Genomic DNA, 19,237 nt, shown 5'->3' on the forward strand with positions numbered 1-19,237 from the left:
CCTGGTTTTCACAACTCCTGTATAACGGAAAGTACCGTATTCTTATTCGACATTATAAGAAAAGTAGCAACCCTGAAGATTTTCTAAATAAAGTTTAGAAATGAGACTTATAAAACAACTTTTCTTATAATAAAACAACAACATGTTTAACTTTTGCTTCCCTAACTCTAAATTTCAAAACTTCTAAAATTTATCAACACAAATAGCAGCGCTTTTTCACGCAACATAAAGGAGCAATGATACAAGCCGTAAGTAAATTTGCTCTATGTTGATATAAATGGAAATAAGTCTTGCTACCAGTTTGATACCCTAAAAAGGCATTGGTTAGGAAAACAAGAATGATAATGGAATGATAGAGGAAATATTTCAAACATTGTTGAATGTCCAAATAAAAGGGAGAGTCTGGAAAAGTTTGCTGCGATGGAGGACTGTAAACAGGATTAAAGCTAGATCATCTAAAGAGAAGATAAAATGCGGGAAGGTAACAAGCTGTTAAGGTTTAGCAATAGAAATAATCAAAACGTTAGGAGAAAAAGGACTCGATATTTGCAGAATTGTTTTTAAAGCGTGTGAAAAAGGTAGTCTGCGGATGACTGGTAGAATAGTGAAGTTGTACACGTGTATAAGTAAAAAGGAGATCAAATGATATGTGCTTATTCCAAGGGAATATAGCTTTACGAAGACTAATGAAGCTTTGGAATGCGTGCTTGACCTACAGGTGAAATCGATTTTTTCGAAAAGTACAACAAATGCAATAAAAATAGTGAGACAGCTACAAAAAAATAATTTATGGGGGAAAAAGAAAAAGCTATAAGTGGTGTTTTGTGGACTTTGAAAATGTCTATGACTGTGTAACGAGAGACCTGGTGCACTGGTGCTGTAAGAAAAGAGTAATCTTAAAGCAAAATGCACTGACCATGGTAAGAACATCAATCGGATCTAAGTCCCTATTTGCAGTAGGAGGAGATCAATGATGAGTGGAGAGAAAGACTACAATCGGAAAGTATGTTTGCTGAAGCCCTTTTGGTGTTAATAGGGAGCAAGAATAAAGCAAAGAGAGAAAGAAATGATTAATAAAAGGGTATGAGGGAAAGGGAAAACATCGAGAAACAAAAGTAAAGATTAGCAGGAAGAAAATCAAATCATCAAACGAAATTAAAGAATCAAGTTAAAGAGAAAAATGATACAAAGCTTAAGCAAATGAGTGGTTTAAAATATTTTGTAATGATGTCAAGTGAAAATAGAGGATCTAAAAGATCTCTAGAAGCGAGAAAGCAAGACAATTTTGTTCCCTTGTTACCCTGGTTTCACTGTCCAACCTAACTCTTCAGCTGATGATCTGGCACACAGGGTATTCTTTTTAGAAAGTATTGGATAAAATCTTTCAACAAAAGAAATTGCTAAATGATACGTTTGTTTTGTCAGTTTACCAAGTAAAATCCTGGTTTGGCATCGAGCTATGTATAAATGCTTAAGAAATCATGAAAGATTGTGGCCATTCGACACTTTCTCGTGCAGCTAATGTATATCACGATTCCGAATATGATCAGAATATTTTATCATACATAAAACTTGATGTGATTCAAAACAGATATTAGGCCCAAATAAGAGACAAGCAAAGAAAAGCTTGTTTCAAAGAACAATTTTTTATTTTGAAATGGACAAAAAAACGTCTTGTGACAACGTCTACCCAAACAGAGAAATACTAACCAGAGCCCTAAAAACACGACGGTGATATGATCAAAGTTTTCTCGGAAGGCCAGTGAAATCGAAAGTAGTGAAAATGTACAAAGTATCCTAGTTTCTTTGATGTGAATCTTCCGTTGGGTACTAGGATATCATCTTTTAAATACAGGGTACAAATGTATAAAAAATTAGAACTTTGTCATTATACTTATTATCATTTACATCTCTAACGTTTACGGAGTGTACAACTTTGATAAAAGAACTATGGCGTTTGTCACTTTTGCAACGGAAATTTGTTCAGATTTGAGCAGCCTTTTTTAAAATAATCTAGGCTTATGTATCCACAAGATGTGATTTTAAGGTAAGAAAACACTTCAACTATTGAATCATAACTATAAAAGGATTAATTCCTTAGAAATTTTTTATAAATAATAGCAAACCTGTAAAAGAGTTGCATGGCCTAAAAACGGCAAACTCACGCAGTCTTGGCAATTTTTTGAAGATATCCATACGAATTCAATTTTTTGTGTTTACGTTTGCAAAATAAAAAATTTAGAAACAAATTACAAAATGAAACTATTAAGCTACAAATAAAGTTTACTGAACGAACGAAAACGTTACAATATTATGAAATTGTTGAATTTACTCAAGCTACTTTTAAAACTGCACAACAATAAAGAGAAAGCCACAGAACTCGTCGGCAAAGATTAATTTTTGCTTCGAGAGAGAGTTGAAAACCGTCCTATTGTCGATTAGCAGTATTGTGGGACATCCTCTGCCAATTTTTTCTCAAAATAATGTTCTGCAAAGGAAACTTTACATTCCTGGTCATATTTCTTTCAATGCAGTATTTCGGTGCTCCAGAGTGAATTCTAGGGGATAAATATTCTGCTTCTACCAAAAAACTACCACTCATAACATTAAAACAAGACAAACTTTCTCTTGACTTGCAAGAGATTTTGGTGCACGTGTTAAGTGGCAAAGAAAGAAATAACGTGGTACTTGTTATTTAAATGTAAACAAGGCGAATGTAACAGGTTTTTTGGTCAAAGAAGATCAAGATTATAACAAAATCTGCGAGATAGAGTCAGAAAAACCCTGTCTGCTAAACCCACATTCTTATCAACAACCTGTGCCCGTGCTCGAAATGATATAGTGATGTTCACGATCAAGCCTGTAACCTCGCAGGTGTAACATGTGTTTTGGTACCCTATGCAAAAGTGTAAACATTGTGAAATGCAATGTGTTTCAAATCGTGCAATTTCATCAGTGCCTCTGTAAAAGTTTCTGCAACTCTCTCCTTTTCTAAATACCCTCTTGTTTGTCTTGGATGCCACAGCAAAGTTTTTCCCTTTTGTTTGCTCGCAATTTGTTGTTTTGCCTACGTAGACAACAGCCAATTTTTCAGAACGTGGTGTTCCGTCTGACCATAGGCCTCCCTTGCCATCAACGACTGCAATTTAAAATAAATGTAGCTAATGCTCCTGGAAAATTAACGATACTTCCTGGTTTTATCTCAAACGCTTAATAATCTGCTAGAATGCTGCGATGGTCGTGAAAGTAAGACATCTGCAGTTGCCTTTTCGAATTCAAAGTTTTGCAGTTCCACAACAGATCAGAAACAATAGCTAGCCAATCAACTACTGGCTATTGTACAGCTCTCTTACAAATATGGTATCAGTTCGGAGCTCAAGATGCAGTTTTGACTGAGTTCCATCCGTGTTCCAAACAAAAATTCCATTGTTTCAATTCATTCACTCCCGAGGCACAAAACGTTAATTTCCGAGTTCTAGGATTGACTGCTGTTGTCCTCCACAGCGTCTGGAAAATCGTTTCAAAATCACGACAGAGATAAAGGAAGGAAAAGGACGAACGAATTACATCAAAGTGGCAATTCTAAAATTTTGCGATAAAACATATGATTTCAAGGGTTAACCTTTTTTAGTTTAAATATTACTTATTACAGGCAACACTATTTCTAGCTATATGTTGGTAAACTGACTGAGTTCTGTGAACCAAGGAACTCACTATGGATCCGCCTTTGCATCGTAGTGTAATGTTATGACACGTTAATCAAGCCGGAGCATATTTAAGCATCTCACACCACGTGTGTCGCAAATTTCAAATAATGGTTTCTTATCTGGTCTTATCTTTGCGAGCAGCTTCCGTTTAAATTCACCTAACGTATTTGACTCACGAACATCTTTTGGTAACGCATTGCATTCAAGGAGCACATTTTGGAAATATGTGTTGAAAAAGCGAGCAGTTCTGCAAAAGCTGCATCATATTCATTTACGTTTCTAAGAGAAAACAAAACTTCACGAGCAGCAGGAATTTCATCAAACAGATACACGGGTTGGTGATTTTTACGCAAGTCAAAGAAATGGCACAGCCGCCTAAATCACATTCTATGATACAAATCTATCATGTTTCCAAAATGCTCGCTTTTCCAACACATATTTCCAAAAAATCTTCCCATCCTAGTTCATTATAGAGCCTTTGCCTACTTGTACTTCTTCATGCACCAGTTATAGCAAGAGCTGCAGAATACAGTGTTTGTTCAAGTCTTTTTGTGACATCAAGGGTCATGTGTGGATCATGTTTGTGATATCATCGTAACCAAGATCTGATTACGTCTACGTTACATCAGAGGGGGAATAGGGTCTGATAAAGTTTATAGATTTGGTCAAGCACAGTACGTGAAACATACTTAGACAGAAATTTTGTCATCCCTATTCCCCTTCTTGCCTCAAGAATAGCCTCTCGAATATGAGTCTTGAAGTCTAACTTTTCACCCAGGATCATACCAAGATTTGTAATCCTCGGTATTTCTTAGTATCATTACCCCATGCGCAGGTTCGATACTAAGTCATAAAATTTCGAAATGTGCAAATCTCATATTTTCTTCACTTCAAAACATAAAACTTAAACGATCGCGTGTTTTCTTGACAATAGCGATACTTGACTATATATAGCAACAACTTCTGTTTATTATCACACATACAGTAGGCATTAAGCATCTATTATTATCTTTAAACTAAAGGTTTAAGGTCATGTCCCTACAGATATTATGTTCAGTTTTCCTGATAATCTTTTCGCTACCAAGATTGAGAGTCGGATGCTGATGTTTTACCTTTTCTCTGGAAAAAATTACCTCTTCTGTCTTCTCGGCATTAAATTGCATCTTCCATTGCCACGTCCACAGGCTAACACGTTCAAGGTCACGATTCAACTCTAAAGTAGTTCTAGCCTCACCTTTAACAACCTAAAACAGTTATGTGTCATCAGCAAAGAGTTTGATGTCACAATTTACAATTTCAACGAGGTCGTTTATATAGATTAAGAAGAAAGAGGACCGAGAACCGGCCCTTGTGGAACTCCCAATTTGACGGTTTCCCAGTTTGAATATTTCCCATTTAAGACAACTCTTTGCTTCCGATTGATCAGGAAACTTCGCATTAAGGCTAATAGGTTACTTGATATTCCGCTGCTTTCAAGCTTGTACAGAAGACCATCATGCCACACTCTATCAAATGCCTTGGAGAAATTCAAAAAGATAGAACGAGTTTCTTTACTAGGAACGCTCTCGAATGCACAGTATATCTTATGAATAATTGCCAATAGCTAGTTGACAGTTGAATCACCTGGGCAAAAACCAAATTGGCTGGGAGCTAAAAAGCCGTTATCACAAAAGTGCTTATATGATAGAGTCGAAAAAGACTTTCTCAAACCTTTAACCAAGGATTGGCAAAAGCGATTTCGGACGATAATTTTTCTGATTCTGTCTACTATCCTTTTTATGAACAGGGACTTTTTCCCATACTGAAGGATAGATGCCTGTTTCAATACATTTTTCGAAAATAAGACACAGTGGTTCAACAAGAGAAGAATCACATAATTTCATCATGTCTGTTGAGATCCCGTCCCAACCATGAGCTTTATCACTCTTAAATGATCTAATTAATCGAAGTACCTTTCCTCTGTCTATCATGAGATCATGCAAAGTTTTTTCACTTCGTGGAAAAAAGGTTGAAAGTGTGCTACCAGTTGTTATAGTGGAACACTGTTGAACAAAAGATTTATCAAGTATTATGGCCTTTGCTTGCAGACTTGTGACAAATATACCATTTTGGAGATGAAGGGGAATATTTATCACTTTCTTTTGAATAATCTATTGAATACGCCTAATATGCTTTTGGTCCTTGGTCACGATCTGTAAGCTCACGACCAAGATTTTCAAATATTTTTCCTTTGCATTAGCAATCATTTTCGATGTATCGTTTCGCACCCCCCTAACATAATCCCAGTCTTCCTGTCCTTTGCCACGTCTAATATATTTACCAAACACTCTGTGTTTTCGTTTAATCGCCGTTTTCAATTCTTGTGTCATCCATGGTGGATCTTTATCGTTGCACTTGACAACTATATTAGGAATATGTACTGACATTATGGAGGAAATTTCATTTGTAAACAGTTCAGTCATATCAAACTGAGATGCCCAGTCAACGTTGCTTATAGCAATTTTAATTGCCTGATCGTTACGTTCAGCGTACTCCCAAAGAGTTGTTATGAAGGAGGGTAGAGAATAGAAATACTTGTTTTGCCATAAACAATTTGATGTTGACAGTGGTCATCAAGGGAGGGATGGACACCAGAATCAATGAACATGTTAGGTTGATCAGTAATTATAAGATCAATGCAAGACATACCCTCATTAGTAGGCACATTTTTCAGCTGACAGAGATTATTTGTTTTGATCAATTCATCCAAGGCGGTTCCTTCGAAATGCTTAACATCCTGGGGCCACCACTGGGACGATGCTTAAAGGCATGTCTATAGGGGGTAATTTAGTTTCGGTGTGATCATTGCTGTTTCATGTGAAATTGTCATCCATTGTTGACAACTTGCTATTGATGGAAACTGTACGAGGTGAGTTCATGTGACCAGTTTAAGGTCAACCAATAGCATCGCAGTCATGAAAATCGTGACTCATTGGGTATACCCGATCCATTTTATCATGACTCAATGCCTTTAAGACTGAACTATAAGATCAGTTTTTTCGTCAGTTTTTGCTCATCAGTCAAAATATGTGGCGTTTTTTTTGACTGACGAGGCAAAACCATAACCAAAAGTCTGACGTGCTCAACTTTTTAGTCAAACTGATCAGTCAAAGCTTCATCCAAACCGGAAAGCAGTGGTTATCACACTAATTAACGGATTATCTACGTATAACGTATTTTGAGTGAGCAATGAGGCGAACTTTTTAAAGTAAATCTGAGTAAAAACAAGCTTTAACATGGCTACGAAAATGGGAAAGATTTAGCGAAAAAGAACATTTCGTATCAAGGCCAACAGTTCATCAAAATTCTTTGGTTTCATCCTTAAAAACTTATTGTATTCACCCTTCTCCTGTTGGTGAAATTCCCCCAACAATGTGTCATACATATACATTCCAAGTTGTGAACGTTTTTGTATCCATGGTTTTACTAATGTGGACCCCTGTTTTCTCCTTCTTTTTCGTTTTAAAATTGTGGTAATAAAGAATGCAGCTGCAGCACGTTCTGTGACGCTATCCATCGCAAAACTGAAAAACTGAAGAATTTTTACTGATCGTGTAAACACGCGTTCCTTCAGTTAAACTGATGAAAAAACGGATGTAAAAATTCTTGGGAAAAATTGACAGAAAAATCTGATCGTGTATTTCAACCTTTATTCTCGTTTTTCTTTCATGTTTCGAAGCAAAAGCTTTTATGCTAATAAAACTTTCAGGGGAATTTTTATTTGATAGGCGGAAAAATTTCCACCTTTATCGTATGCTACCACCTTTGTGCTTCAAATCGAGGCAAAGGTTGAAACGCTAAAAAGTTGAGAAAGAAAGAAAACTAAAGCTAGAAGCATTTTTACAGAAATATCAAAGATGAAAGAAGTGCAAGAGTTCCTCGTTTCCAAGCAGCAGTCAGATCCAGAGCATTCAGAGCAATGGGGGAGATTTCAGCAACTCTACGACAAAAGGTTTGGGTCGCTGTCTACTAGCTAGCGCTAGCGTACAATCAATGGCCTAGATAAAATATACTGTTTTCTTTATTTTTTTTCAGGATATAGTTTGCACGGCCCCTCGTAAAATATAAAATGGAACATTTTATTGTTATTAGTTTAACTTTAAGTTTCAAAATAGCAAAAATTTCACCAAAGTGCATCAAGATTATTCATATTCATAGACTTTTAGTGTTTGATGCAAATTAAAATTCAGATAGCTCACTCCAAGATTGGAATTTTTTAAAGATGCACAGGTTGAAAAATGCACAGGGGATCTGATGTGAACAACACTTAATGTTGAAAATGAAGATCTCCAAGAGTTTCCTGTTTTATCAAGAATAGATTCGTTTTTATCCAATAATTTTGCATTGTCCTAATTTCATAGACATCTTTAATCATTATAGACAGAAGAAGTTCGTTTTTTCTCTTTGTCTCCAGTGGTAATTTTCTATAGACATGCAGCACTGATTGGACAACTATGCCAGTCATGTGCTTGTGTTTTTCGAAATTGGCCTTTTTTGATCCACAAATGGGTATATATTTTTCATCGTGTTCTTTCAGACCCTTATTCTAACATTGTATACTCTGAGGAGTGTCAGACGAAATAGCTTATAGTAGTATGCTGTGAAATGTTTTCTTCTTTCAAAGCCATTTCTTAATTCTATGTAAGCTTTGGAATAAGGGCATGCTTGAATGGAAGTACTAATATTTTTTAGCATTCACTTTAACTTCTTGCATAGCATCGAGCATTTTTGGACAAAAAGCTACATTTGTAACTAGATTTAACAGCATTGTTCCCAATGAATAAACCATAAATCCTTTATTTTTTATTTTTCAGGTATTTAAAAAAATATTTCAATTTTTAAAAAAGTATGCCAAGAATTTGACTTCTAGTACAGAATTTTTTCAAATAAAATTAAAAAATTTGAACATATTCTTCTTAATAGTATGAATAGTATGAAGCTGCTAAATAAAGTGAGCCAAGTATAAATTTCCTGGGTAATGACATTTTGATATTGAGATTTACCAATGTAACAATAAATTAGTTTTTGAAAATCTATTTATTCCAGACATTTAAAAATAATTCTTGATTTTGCAAAATTGATAATTTTTCTTTTCCTAAAATTCTACTCTTTTCTTTTTTGTAGAATAAGATCAAACATTTTCATATTATAAAAAGCATAAATTTATAGTAAAGAAAGCATTTCTAATGAGTTTTAGGATTTTATTTTCTCTCCAAAGCATGTTGCATATGATTTTCATTCTCTTTTTTTAGGCTTTGGCACGAACTAACTGTTGAAATAACTGAATTCTTAAAAGAAGATTTTTTCAAACAAAATGGTGGCCTTGTTGAGGTAACCTAGTGCAGTAAATCATTTTGGATTATCTGTTAATATCAATTTTTATATGCACATTATTAGATATAAATTATTATCCTAAAGCAATATATTGTGACTCCTGCAATATGATATATTTGCCAAGTATTTCTTGAACTTGGTTCTTCATAGGAAATGGGTAATTTTGTCACTTTATGCTGATGTTTTAGATTTAAACCTGGTAAAGTTTCAAGTTTCATATAATCATCAATTCATCCAACATACAATTCTAACAACTGAAGATGGTAAATGCATTTAATTTTAAAATAGTGTGCATCACCAGTTGTGTTGGCTTAACTTAGAACAATTATTGTTTCAGATCTATGAAAAATTCATAAAGGACTTTGAGCATAGGTAAGTATTCAAACTCCACAAATAGATGGTTATCCTACCTGTAGATGTTTTGAGGCTTAATGTCAAATTATTGTACCAGATATCACCATCTTCAGTAAGTGGAATGATCCACTAATTGATAGTCAATTAGTAAATTTAAACTTCAGATTTCTTGATGGGCTCTTTGATCTGAAATACATAAAAAACTTTGCAAGTGTTTCCATCAGAGCCAAGCTGTATTGTGTTTGTTAATCAATTTGTTATTTGTTTCAAGAAAAATATATATTGGATTAAAGCTAAAGCAGTTTTTGATAATAGGTTGCTGGTTTAAAAACACATTAGCAAAAGTATGTAAGTTCTATAGTTAGTTACCAGATTATTTTTCTAACTCCAGGTTGAATCCTTTGTCCCTAACAGAGATGATACTTATTGTCGCTCAAGAACTAAAAGGTAATTTATTGAAAATTATACTATAAACATCAGTGGAAAGTAGTAACTTTATAAATTTTCTTTTAGCATAAGTTGTTACTTTGTAAATTTTTATTTGGAGAATTCCAAAGTATGTTGTCTAGACAGATAATTTTCTGTCAAGTATTTGAGTTCTGGGGCTCTATGTCAGAAAAGGTGTCTGCTGGATTCATAAAACTATGTACATCTAATATTTATTATACATCATCAACACACCAAATTTAAAGAAAACAAAAAATGAAATGTTAAAGAAAATACAAGGACAGAAAGCAGTGGGACAAAACTTTGATTATACTGGTATCAATTTGAAATTTAAGTAACAAAGCCTCAAAGTAAGCAAATTCTTCTGTTTGCCTAAAGCCTTAGAACTTTCAATCACTAAAGGTAGCACTATGTTTTGGCACTTGCAGCTAAATTTTTGAAAGCTTAGTGATTTCAGGTTTGAAGCCAAACATCATTCTAAATCTAACTCTAAAGTGGAATTGAAATGTCAGGGGAAGGTTTAAGTTTTGCTTTTGAGCTTACCAGATGTAATAGCTGGCTGTGAAATTGCTCACTTATAGTTTGTTTTGCAGAATTAACGTTTTGCACTGGATGATATCTACTTAGTTTTCATTAAAGGATTCTTAAACTTTTCTTGACATTTTGAACTATGTTTACATTTTTCTCATTGCAGACCCAGAAGACAAGCTGAAACTTTTTGAAAAAACAAAAGAGCGGGTATGATATCAACAAGTTTTAGCTTCTCAAGTAAATTGTTCCCCATTTTTACCACAAGCCCATTTTGCTAAAAGAAGTATTTTTAATTAATTAACAATTAGACCTAATCTCTCTGTTAAGTTATTTAAACTACTGTATGATAAGGTTTGATTATCAATGTTGTTCAGTTGTATGTACATCAAATGAATATAATAAAAAAATTAATATAGTAAACATGTAAACACAGGGATGGCTCAGTTGTTAGAGGCGCTGACTATAGACCCAAGAGTCCGTGGTTTGAGTCCCTGACATGACCAAACTTTCACCCAGAGTGGGGAGAGTTGCCAGCTCTGTAATTCCAGGCGTAGGAATCACGAAATGTGGTCACATCAAGAGGAAGGACCAGGACACTGCTTAATAAGCATAGCTTCTCAGTGTCCTAAAAACTACCTTTGGATGCTAGGTAGCAACAAATACAAACGTAAACACAAGTAGTAAAGGTATTGCAGAAGTAATACAGCATAGATTGTCAGATAAGATGAAAACATGTGAGGGGAGTTGGAAGCAAATTCTATTCTGAACTCCTTCTGGTTGCTATATAGCTAATATTTTGATTCTACGTTCTCTGTTTTCTTTTTATTCATTGCTCTTCGGTCCAATTCTCTATACCTGATGAAGAGTTTTGCTCAAAACATCACAATAGTATTCAACTACCATGTACAAAGTTGTGCTTTTATTACACTAATTTATTCTTATTATTGTATCATTAGTTTGATTTGGAAGTTTTTCCTGCATTGAGAATCTTGCCATTGCTAACTCAAAGAATAAATTAGGGCAATATATATCTATATTTTTTGCCAATAATAGATTGTTTGTATTTGCTAGGAGTCCAATTTTATTATCTTTTATTGTTTAAATGTAATACATTATCAGAGTGTGTTTTTCTCTTTTAAAAGGTAAAAAGCAATGCAGAAGGAATTGTGTTGTTATTAACGTCTATTGGAAGAGTGAAACTTGAGACCAATCAAATGGATGACGTAAAAGTAAAAATGTTTTTCTTTCCTTTATTCTTTGGTGTCACTCACAAATCTTAAAAATTTACAGCTGGTATGTTATTCAACTTAAAACTTTTACTCTTTATTGCTCAATTATCCAGCCATCTATTTATTACTTTATAATTCTAAAAAAGTTATCATAAATATTTGTTTAAAATTTCCTTTTTAATCTTAAACTTATCAAATTTTGTCTAGTTAACATTATCGGACTTCTTCTGCTTAAATTTGATGTATGAACTCATGTTTCAAGATAATGATCTTGGGTTACTGAATTTTATTTGATATTATGTTGCTTGGATTTAATTACACCTTTTTATCTTTTATATTTTCTTTTAGACCGTAATAAACGAGGCTCAAGCAAAACTTGACTTATTTGACAACATCACCAGTGTTCATGGAAGATTTTATGATTTGTCTAGCAACTATTTTATGGTAACTTTCTAATTACTTTGTCTACTTTTTTCTCATTTTCTAATTACTTTGTTTATAATTAGTAATTTCTAATTGATAAGTTTTATGGTTATCTACCTGCTGCCAATATTATACTGAGCTCATATTCAAAATTATTTTCTTTATCCTAAAAAAATTTCCTAGTCTTTATTTCTGGAAAGAACCAATTTGATAATATTTATTAGAAAGGATTTCTTTTTTTAAAAATTTGTCAACTGAATAATTTTTCAGATTTTATGTATGTTGCTGAAATTAACTGATTATGGTTCTTAGAATGATAGAAAAAACAATTTTCTTCACTTTGTTTTGCAATTCCCCTTCATTTTGTTGCAATATATTTTTATATTTACAATCTAAATTTCTTGTAGAGGGCAGGGTCATTCAATAAATACTATAGAGATGCTCTTAGATATCTTGGATGCATGGATTTTTCTCAGCTTCCCAGTAAGTATTGGTTGGTATTGGTTGTTGAAGTTAGCCTCTAAATCATTTAATTGTCCTATATCCACCCTTCACTTCCTGACAAGCAATCTTGCAGACATGGCAGTCAGAAAAAATTTAAAGGAAAATGCATCATAACACGAGATAAAATGTTAATTGTCATTCTAAAGAGTGACCTGGACAATTTTTGAAAGGCAATCTGACCTTAGAGTGTCTTGTTTTATTGTTATGGATATACTTCAAGTTGGATGTTGCTAGAAGAAATGTATGTTAGACTTGCTTCTGATTAGAGTGTCAAAGAACTGAAGTATAAAGACTCCAAGTCTATAAAGACTTCAAGTGCTTTTATAACAAGAAAATGGTGGCAAGACTTGTTTTTTATCCATAACATTTGTTGTGAGGCTGGGCTTTCTTTTCTATCTGATGTGGTGCCTTGACCTTAATATGACATTAAGACACCATTTTTGGATGTTTCTTGCTATATGTCTTTTTTTTGCTTCTGTGAAGAATCTGAGTTGCAACAAAGAGCTTTTAGCTTGTCTCTCGCTGCATTACTTGGTGATGAAGTTTTCAATTTTGGGGAGTTGGTAAGTATGTGAAAAGAGATTTTGAATTTCAATTTGTCTGCTGAAAGAGAAATTTGTGAAATATCTGTTGATGTCTTAGATTGCATATCAATCGTTTAGCTCTAAATCTATGCAAATAGCTTCTGATGAATTAAAAATTCATTGTAAAATTTGTGAGATGTTATAGAGTTTTTATTTGTCTCTTTTTTTATTTGTTTGTTTAGAGTCACTAACAGCTTTCTAACTACTGTAGAATTTATATGCTGTATTTTCATTTAAAAATATGTAAGATCAAAACTCATAGCTAGATGCTATCAAGATCACACTTAATTTTCAAATTACATAAAAATTAAAACTGTTCAACATAGTACTTTATCTATAGCAGGGCCCACGCCAACCGGGGGGGGGGGGTGGCCATGGCCCCCACCTTTTGGCGAAGCAAGTAGTTTTGAAGCTGCAGTAAAGGGGGTAAGAAGCCTTGGCCCCCAATTTAAAATTCGTGGCGCCGGCCCTGTATATAATTGTGTTCTGTGAAAAACGGAAATAATAAAACGGAAATATTAGTATTTATCACATTTAACCATTGGATAATAATATTTTTGGTATATTTTGAAATATGTTTTGCAGCTTGCCCATGAAGTTTTACGAGCTCTTCAAGGCACCGAGCAATCTTGGCTTGTAGATCTCTTATATGCCTTTAACTCAGGTATAGATATTTATGCTTTGTTGTTTTTCTGCTCTATTATGCATTGTATATATAATGCTTGTATCTTTGCTGAACTAAACGATATCATATCAGCTGTTGAGAAAACCCTACAATCGCAAGTAACGAAAAGAAAAAGTTTGGTAGATCGCGGCCATGCTGTTAAATTGTTTAAGACCCTAGAATATTTCTTTGATGTTCTTTTCGTAGGCGATATAAAGAAGTTTAGAGAACTTGAGCCAAAGTGGCAAACTCAGGTTGGTTTACAAATTAATTTCTGAATGGCTTTATATCTAATATTCATGGTTTAAGCTTCACGGAAATCTTACAGGTTTTTGTCCCTGATATGACGTCATTCAAATTTTACTTAGAATGAGAATAAAACAATTTAGCTGCTCAGTTAGTTCCGGTTAATAGCCAATTTATGGTTTTATACCATCAGTGACCAACTATTGCTTATGTTGATTTGTTAACTCTTTTTTGATTCATTGTTTCTCTAGATGATTGATTGATTTTTAAGTTTATTGATTCTTCAATTTCTCAGTTTTATTTTATCAGTTGATAGATTCAATTTTTAGTTTGTCAATCGACTTTTTAAACGATCGATCGATTCTATCGTTTATCGATTGGTTCATTATTGGATTGAATGGTTTTACAGTATGTTTTCTATTTGATCAATCTGTTTTCAGTTTATCAATTGATTCTCAGTTTTTGTCGATCGATTGATTCTTTAGTTGATCGATTGCTTCTTTCGCTGAATGGTTGTTTCTAAGATTTTCCTCTTACTCTGATTCATTGATCATTTTGTTGATTTTCTAATTTCAATTCCATGCAGTCCGATCTTCAGTCGAACCAGCAAAAATTAGTGGAAAAAATCACCCTTTTGGCACTGATGGAGGTGGGTTGTTGCTACTTTTACAATTCAGCTGGTAAAATTGTGCCCACCAGAAAGGTTTAGAGAGACTGCATTTGAAAATTTCCTTCAGAATTTAATGAAAATTTTCGTTATTGTGTCTTATTTCTAAAATGAAATATTTTACTATTTTTGAAAATCATCTGCTTCACTCTAATCTTTCACACACACTAATGCCAAAAATTTTGCGTTCTATAAATGCTGTTTTAAATGTAGAAATATGCACTTTTTTAGCTATTCAAGTTGTTTGGTCTTTTCTTAGGTTTTTTAGTGATGAGATTAGAACTCTTTGCCTCAAGTGAGGACATTAGAAATGATGGCATTGACATTGTTGAACACTCTTTTCTCGTTTATTCTCAGCTGGCGTTTAAAAGGCCTTCGACGGAAAGAACAATTCCATTTACCACAATATCAGAAGCGACATCTATGCCTTTAAACGAAGTAAAATATATTTCTTAAAACGTTTAAATAGCTGTTTTGCTTTCTTAGCTATTGGTATCAGTGGAATACGTTTGTGTAACACTGTTTTCTTCACCCCCTTCTCCCATTATCCAAGTGTATATTGGCTAAATGATTTGAATTTGACATGAAAGAATAAGGGAGAGAATAAATCAAAGTTTATGAAAGACAGGTATTGCGCTGCGCCATCTGCTTTAATTATAGCCGTTGGTATCATGCTCTTTCATTTTAAAAAGGTTTGAAAAATAGACCCTTGCAGGATCGCTCAATTACATTTTTAACGGTTTCCTTACCAAGCAGTCGATATCGTCCGGAAGAATTTTTTGTCACCCTGCTCGAAAGTGTAAAGCTTGATTTCCACTGAGGGAAAGCTTAGCGCTAATTTTACGAGAGAAACGTCTTGCTCGTGCGCACTTAAACTTTGCAAGATTTCACTTCGAACTTTTCCGGCAGCGAACGCTTTACACTAGCTTAAAATAGAAGCTGGCCAATCAGGTTGAATCTATGGACGTGATCCTGAGTTCCTGGAAATGATATGGGCTTCAGAATGAAGCCAGCCTTTCATACTTTCGAGTGGCATCTTTACAGATTATTTAGCCACTAGAACATTTTTGGAAAGTTTGCAGTAAAGAAGCATTCATATTTGATGGGTTCATGCGAAACATCTTGTGAAAGAATTTGTGACCATCGAGTCTCATTTTTTCACAAGATTCCTAAATGTTTGTTTTTCCTTAATGGTCAGTCTCAGTCAGAAAATCAAGAACGAGGCAATAGTTCTCTTGTTTGAAATTATAAAGTTAGTGTGACGTCTTATCTTGACTAGATTGGTAGAAATCAAAACTAGAAAGTGCTGCGATCTTGAATGTTATTTCGAACTTGGTTGAGTTTTGCATTGTTTTAATGACGTTTTGCAAAATTTTGTGAAACTGTCATTTCATTTTAGGTTAATACTCGTAACTTTTCTTTCAGGTTGAGTTAATCGTGATGAAGGCATTGTCATTAGGCCTAGTAAAAGGTGCATTTTCGAAATCCTTCAACTTACTCTTGTCAGATCCATACAATAAGCTATTAACCTTTTTCAAGAAGAGTTCACGTAGCTAGAAATAATACTTTCCTTTTACTGCAAACCTCGTCCACCAGGTATCCCTTGAATCAGGCTGAAATTTTTTGCCATTGTTTTTGACTTGAAATTTTGTTTATGTAAAAATCCTTTAAGATTCTTTTGTTTCATATTTGATTTCTCACATTTGAATAGCCCTGGTGTTAAAGAGAAAAACTTAAATTCGCTTCAATGTTTACAAAAATATTTTATGGTTGTCTTCAAACATTCTTCGTACCCGCGTGCATTTCACAATGACACTGAAGCTGAGGCTGTTTGAGCCCGAGGCAAATGACGAAAATCAATGCCCCTATACAAACAACACTGTATATTGCGTATACCAAGTAAAGTGCCAAACAAACTTCAAACAAAGTTTTTGAGATGCGTTCCGATCAGTATGTCTATTATTGTTTGCTGTTTCAGGATCAATAGACGAAGTTGACCAAGTTGTAAACATTACGTGGGTGCAACCAAGGGTGCTGGATCTTAATCAGGTTAGTGGTATTTCATTCTTAAATGTTCCGATACTTCATTATGCTGCGTTTTGGAGACTTTACCCCATAGAACCCTTTCTGGATGGGGGATGAATTGTATCAATAGGCAACAGTATCAGTTCGAAAACTGATATCATAGCAGTTATTGTTTGTTTTTGAAAAGTTTTTTTACACGATAAGATCAAAATAAAACAAGTTTAAGCATTCCTTGTCTCTGTTTCCATATGAAGAGGTAAGGACTTGGTTCATGTAGCAGTCATCACCAATGGCAAGATGAATTTTAAAGAAAACTGAGTTTTTCAAGTTTTTTTTTAATTTCTTTATCGTAACAATAGCTAGATCGCCGTGGCAATAAGAAAAATTTTACCTTCGCAAACTGTTAAATCACATTTACAAACTTCCAAATAAAACGCTAATTCGATCAAGGTTGCAAATTAGTCATATGAAAATTGTTTTCATAACTGAGAATAAGATTCCACAGATGCAGAAAAGATGCGTCTAATTCTTGTTAAATAAAAATCATTTATTTTTTAGATCAACAACATGAACACTGTCCTTGGTTCTTGGTGTGAAAAAGTCAAATCATCTGTGCGCATGGTTGAGAACCAGGTTCCTGAACTTCTAGTGTCATCCTAACTTGAACAAACTGTTGCCACCTGTCTCGTTTTTCACCCATTAATCGTTGTACTCTGGTTTATCTAGCATGGAAATTATTGTACACGTGTTTCTTCTTTTCTCATAGACAAGAGATATTCTCACAACCTATTGTTTTTTTTGAACTGAGTGATCGCCAGTGTTGAAAAATAATTTAGGCAACTCTCGAAGCCTTCAAACGTTTTATAACTAAAATTTCACAAGAAATAATCTCTTTGGTCTTTGGTGCCACTTCTAATTCTTAATCTATTCTAGGAATATGTATATTTATAAAAAAACTTAAAATTTCTCTACCCGAGAAGCTACTCATGTCAAAATATGTCTTTACGACCGGCCTGAATCTATTTTTTTAATTACTGGTTTCTTTGAATCTGAGTAAGGCAGATTTCCTATGTGTAATTAGACAGACTCGTTCTGTGTCGTGCTGCAAATACTCTTTCAACCTATATACCTCACATCACTATAGGTTGTCAGCATAAAGTCGCTTGTTGAAAATTTGACCTCACATCACTATAGGTGAAAATTTGTATTGTTACATGATCACCATGATTAAAACATTGGGCGTGAGGAATATATTAGGAATATATAGAGAATGTACCTTGTATTCTCTGATCACTGACAGTTGAGTCCAAACGTGTACTTTCTTGAATTTTCATGATAATGAACCTTTATGTCGAACCACTAACCATTTATCAGATTTACTTCTTACAAATTAAAGAAATCTGAAGATATCTAAAGAAATTGCTTTCAAAACAAATTGATATCTAAAGAAAAGCGTGAAATCAATTTCTCTAATCTCGAGGCTCAATATTAGGCATCAATTCCAAAAAGTCTTGAAAATTGCAGAGAATATTTTATGTCACATGGGCGAGCATTTTCAGCATCGGCTTCACTGTGAGTGCCAAGATAGTGGGAAGAAACTTCCATTTTAATCTTTAACTGTTTATGTGCTATCAAATTATAAACGTCATAATTTTCAATTATTTTTTAAAGATATTTTTATGAACATAAGTAGACAGAAATTTCTAATTTCTGGAAATCATGGTGTCAAATAATCGATATGCATGTCATTACATTAAATGTATTAAGGTACCTCATTAAATGAAGGCGGATTTTTGTTTTTTGGTATTAAAGTTTGTTCATTATTTCAATGATAGTCGAGGAACTTATTTTTGATGTTGATGTTAGCAATGTTAGGAAAGGACTATTTTTCAACGAGTGGTTATTCCGCTTCACATACGTGTTTTACAGGTTCGTGGCCTACAAAAGAGAGGGACGCCAAGAAGCAGAACGGCCTATAGATAATTTTGGGATATTTCTTGTAAAGCGCTTTATTTCCCAAGACAATCCATGTAGCCATTGTTTTAAGTATACAATAAGTTAATTGTTTTTGTCCACTCATTTCCCAGAAATAACGGTCTTTTTACAGAGATTGCGATCACGACTTGTTAATCAACAGGTTCAGTTGTTGTAATGATTACAATGGAAACCTGGTGGGCATCACAGCGACGGCCGTTGTCCTAACCAACCACTCTTTTGTACATTTAGAAAATAGTTTTACATTTAGGTAACTTGTATTTACACTTGTTGTTATTCACGTTTCTGCAATAGTAAAGTCTTACAAAATGTGTTGTGTTCTGGACAAAAGTTCAGCCAAGTGACAACACTTAGAAATAGACAATCAAAGTTTCTAAACAAGCTTGGGACGCCGATCTGGCTCTCCAAGAAAGAATTTTTAGGGTCTGAGACAGAGGCTTTTAAACTACGCATTTTAGACTCTTTTACATGCAAACTTTAATACCGTA

General features: G+C 34.0%; 1 protein-coding gene across 1 annotated transcript; it reads left to right on the forward strand.

The window, feature by feature from the left end:
• Positions 1-7,510: 7,510 nt before the first annotated feature.
• Positions 7,511-17,539, forward strand: LOC135684441 (26S proteasome non-ATPase regulatory subunit 13). Its single transcript, XM_065200053.2, has 16 exons — positions 7,511-7,698; positions 8,999-9,077; positions 9,418-9,452; positions 9,826-9,881; positions 10,576-10,619; positions 11,555-11,641; positions 11,990-12,085; positions 12,472-12,547; positions 13,052-13,131; positions 13,738-13,816; positions 14,024-14,070; positions 14,649-14,711; positions 15,087-15,167; positions 16,155-16,200; positions 16,708-16,778; positions 17,313-17,539. The coding sequence occupies exons 1-16, from the start codon at positions 7,604-7,606 to the stop codon at positions 17,412-17,414; spliced, it is 1,137 nt and encodes a 378-aa protein (XP_065056125.2). The 5' UTR covers positions 7,511-7,603; the 3' UTR covers positions 17,415-17,539.
• Positions 17,540-19,237: the final 1,698 nt, after the last annotated feature.

Source organism: Rhopilema esculentum, chromosome 17 (genome assembly GCF_057945365.1).
Source record: "Rhopilema esculentum isolate cy_ngs chromosome 17, ASM5794536v1, whole genome shotgun sequence".
Classification (NCBI taxonomy): domain Eukaryota; kingdom Metazoa; phylum Cnidaria; class Scyphozoa; order Rhizostomeae; family Rhizostomatidae; genus Rhopilema; species Rhopilema esculentum.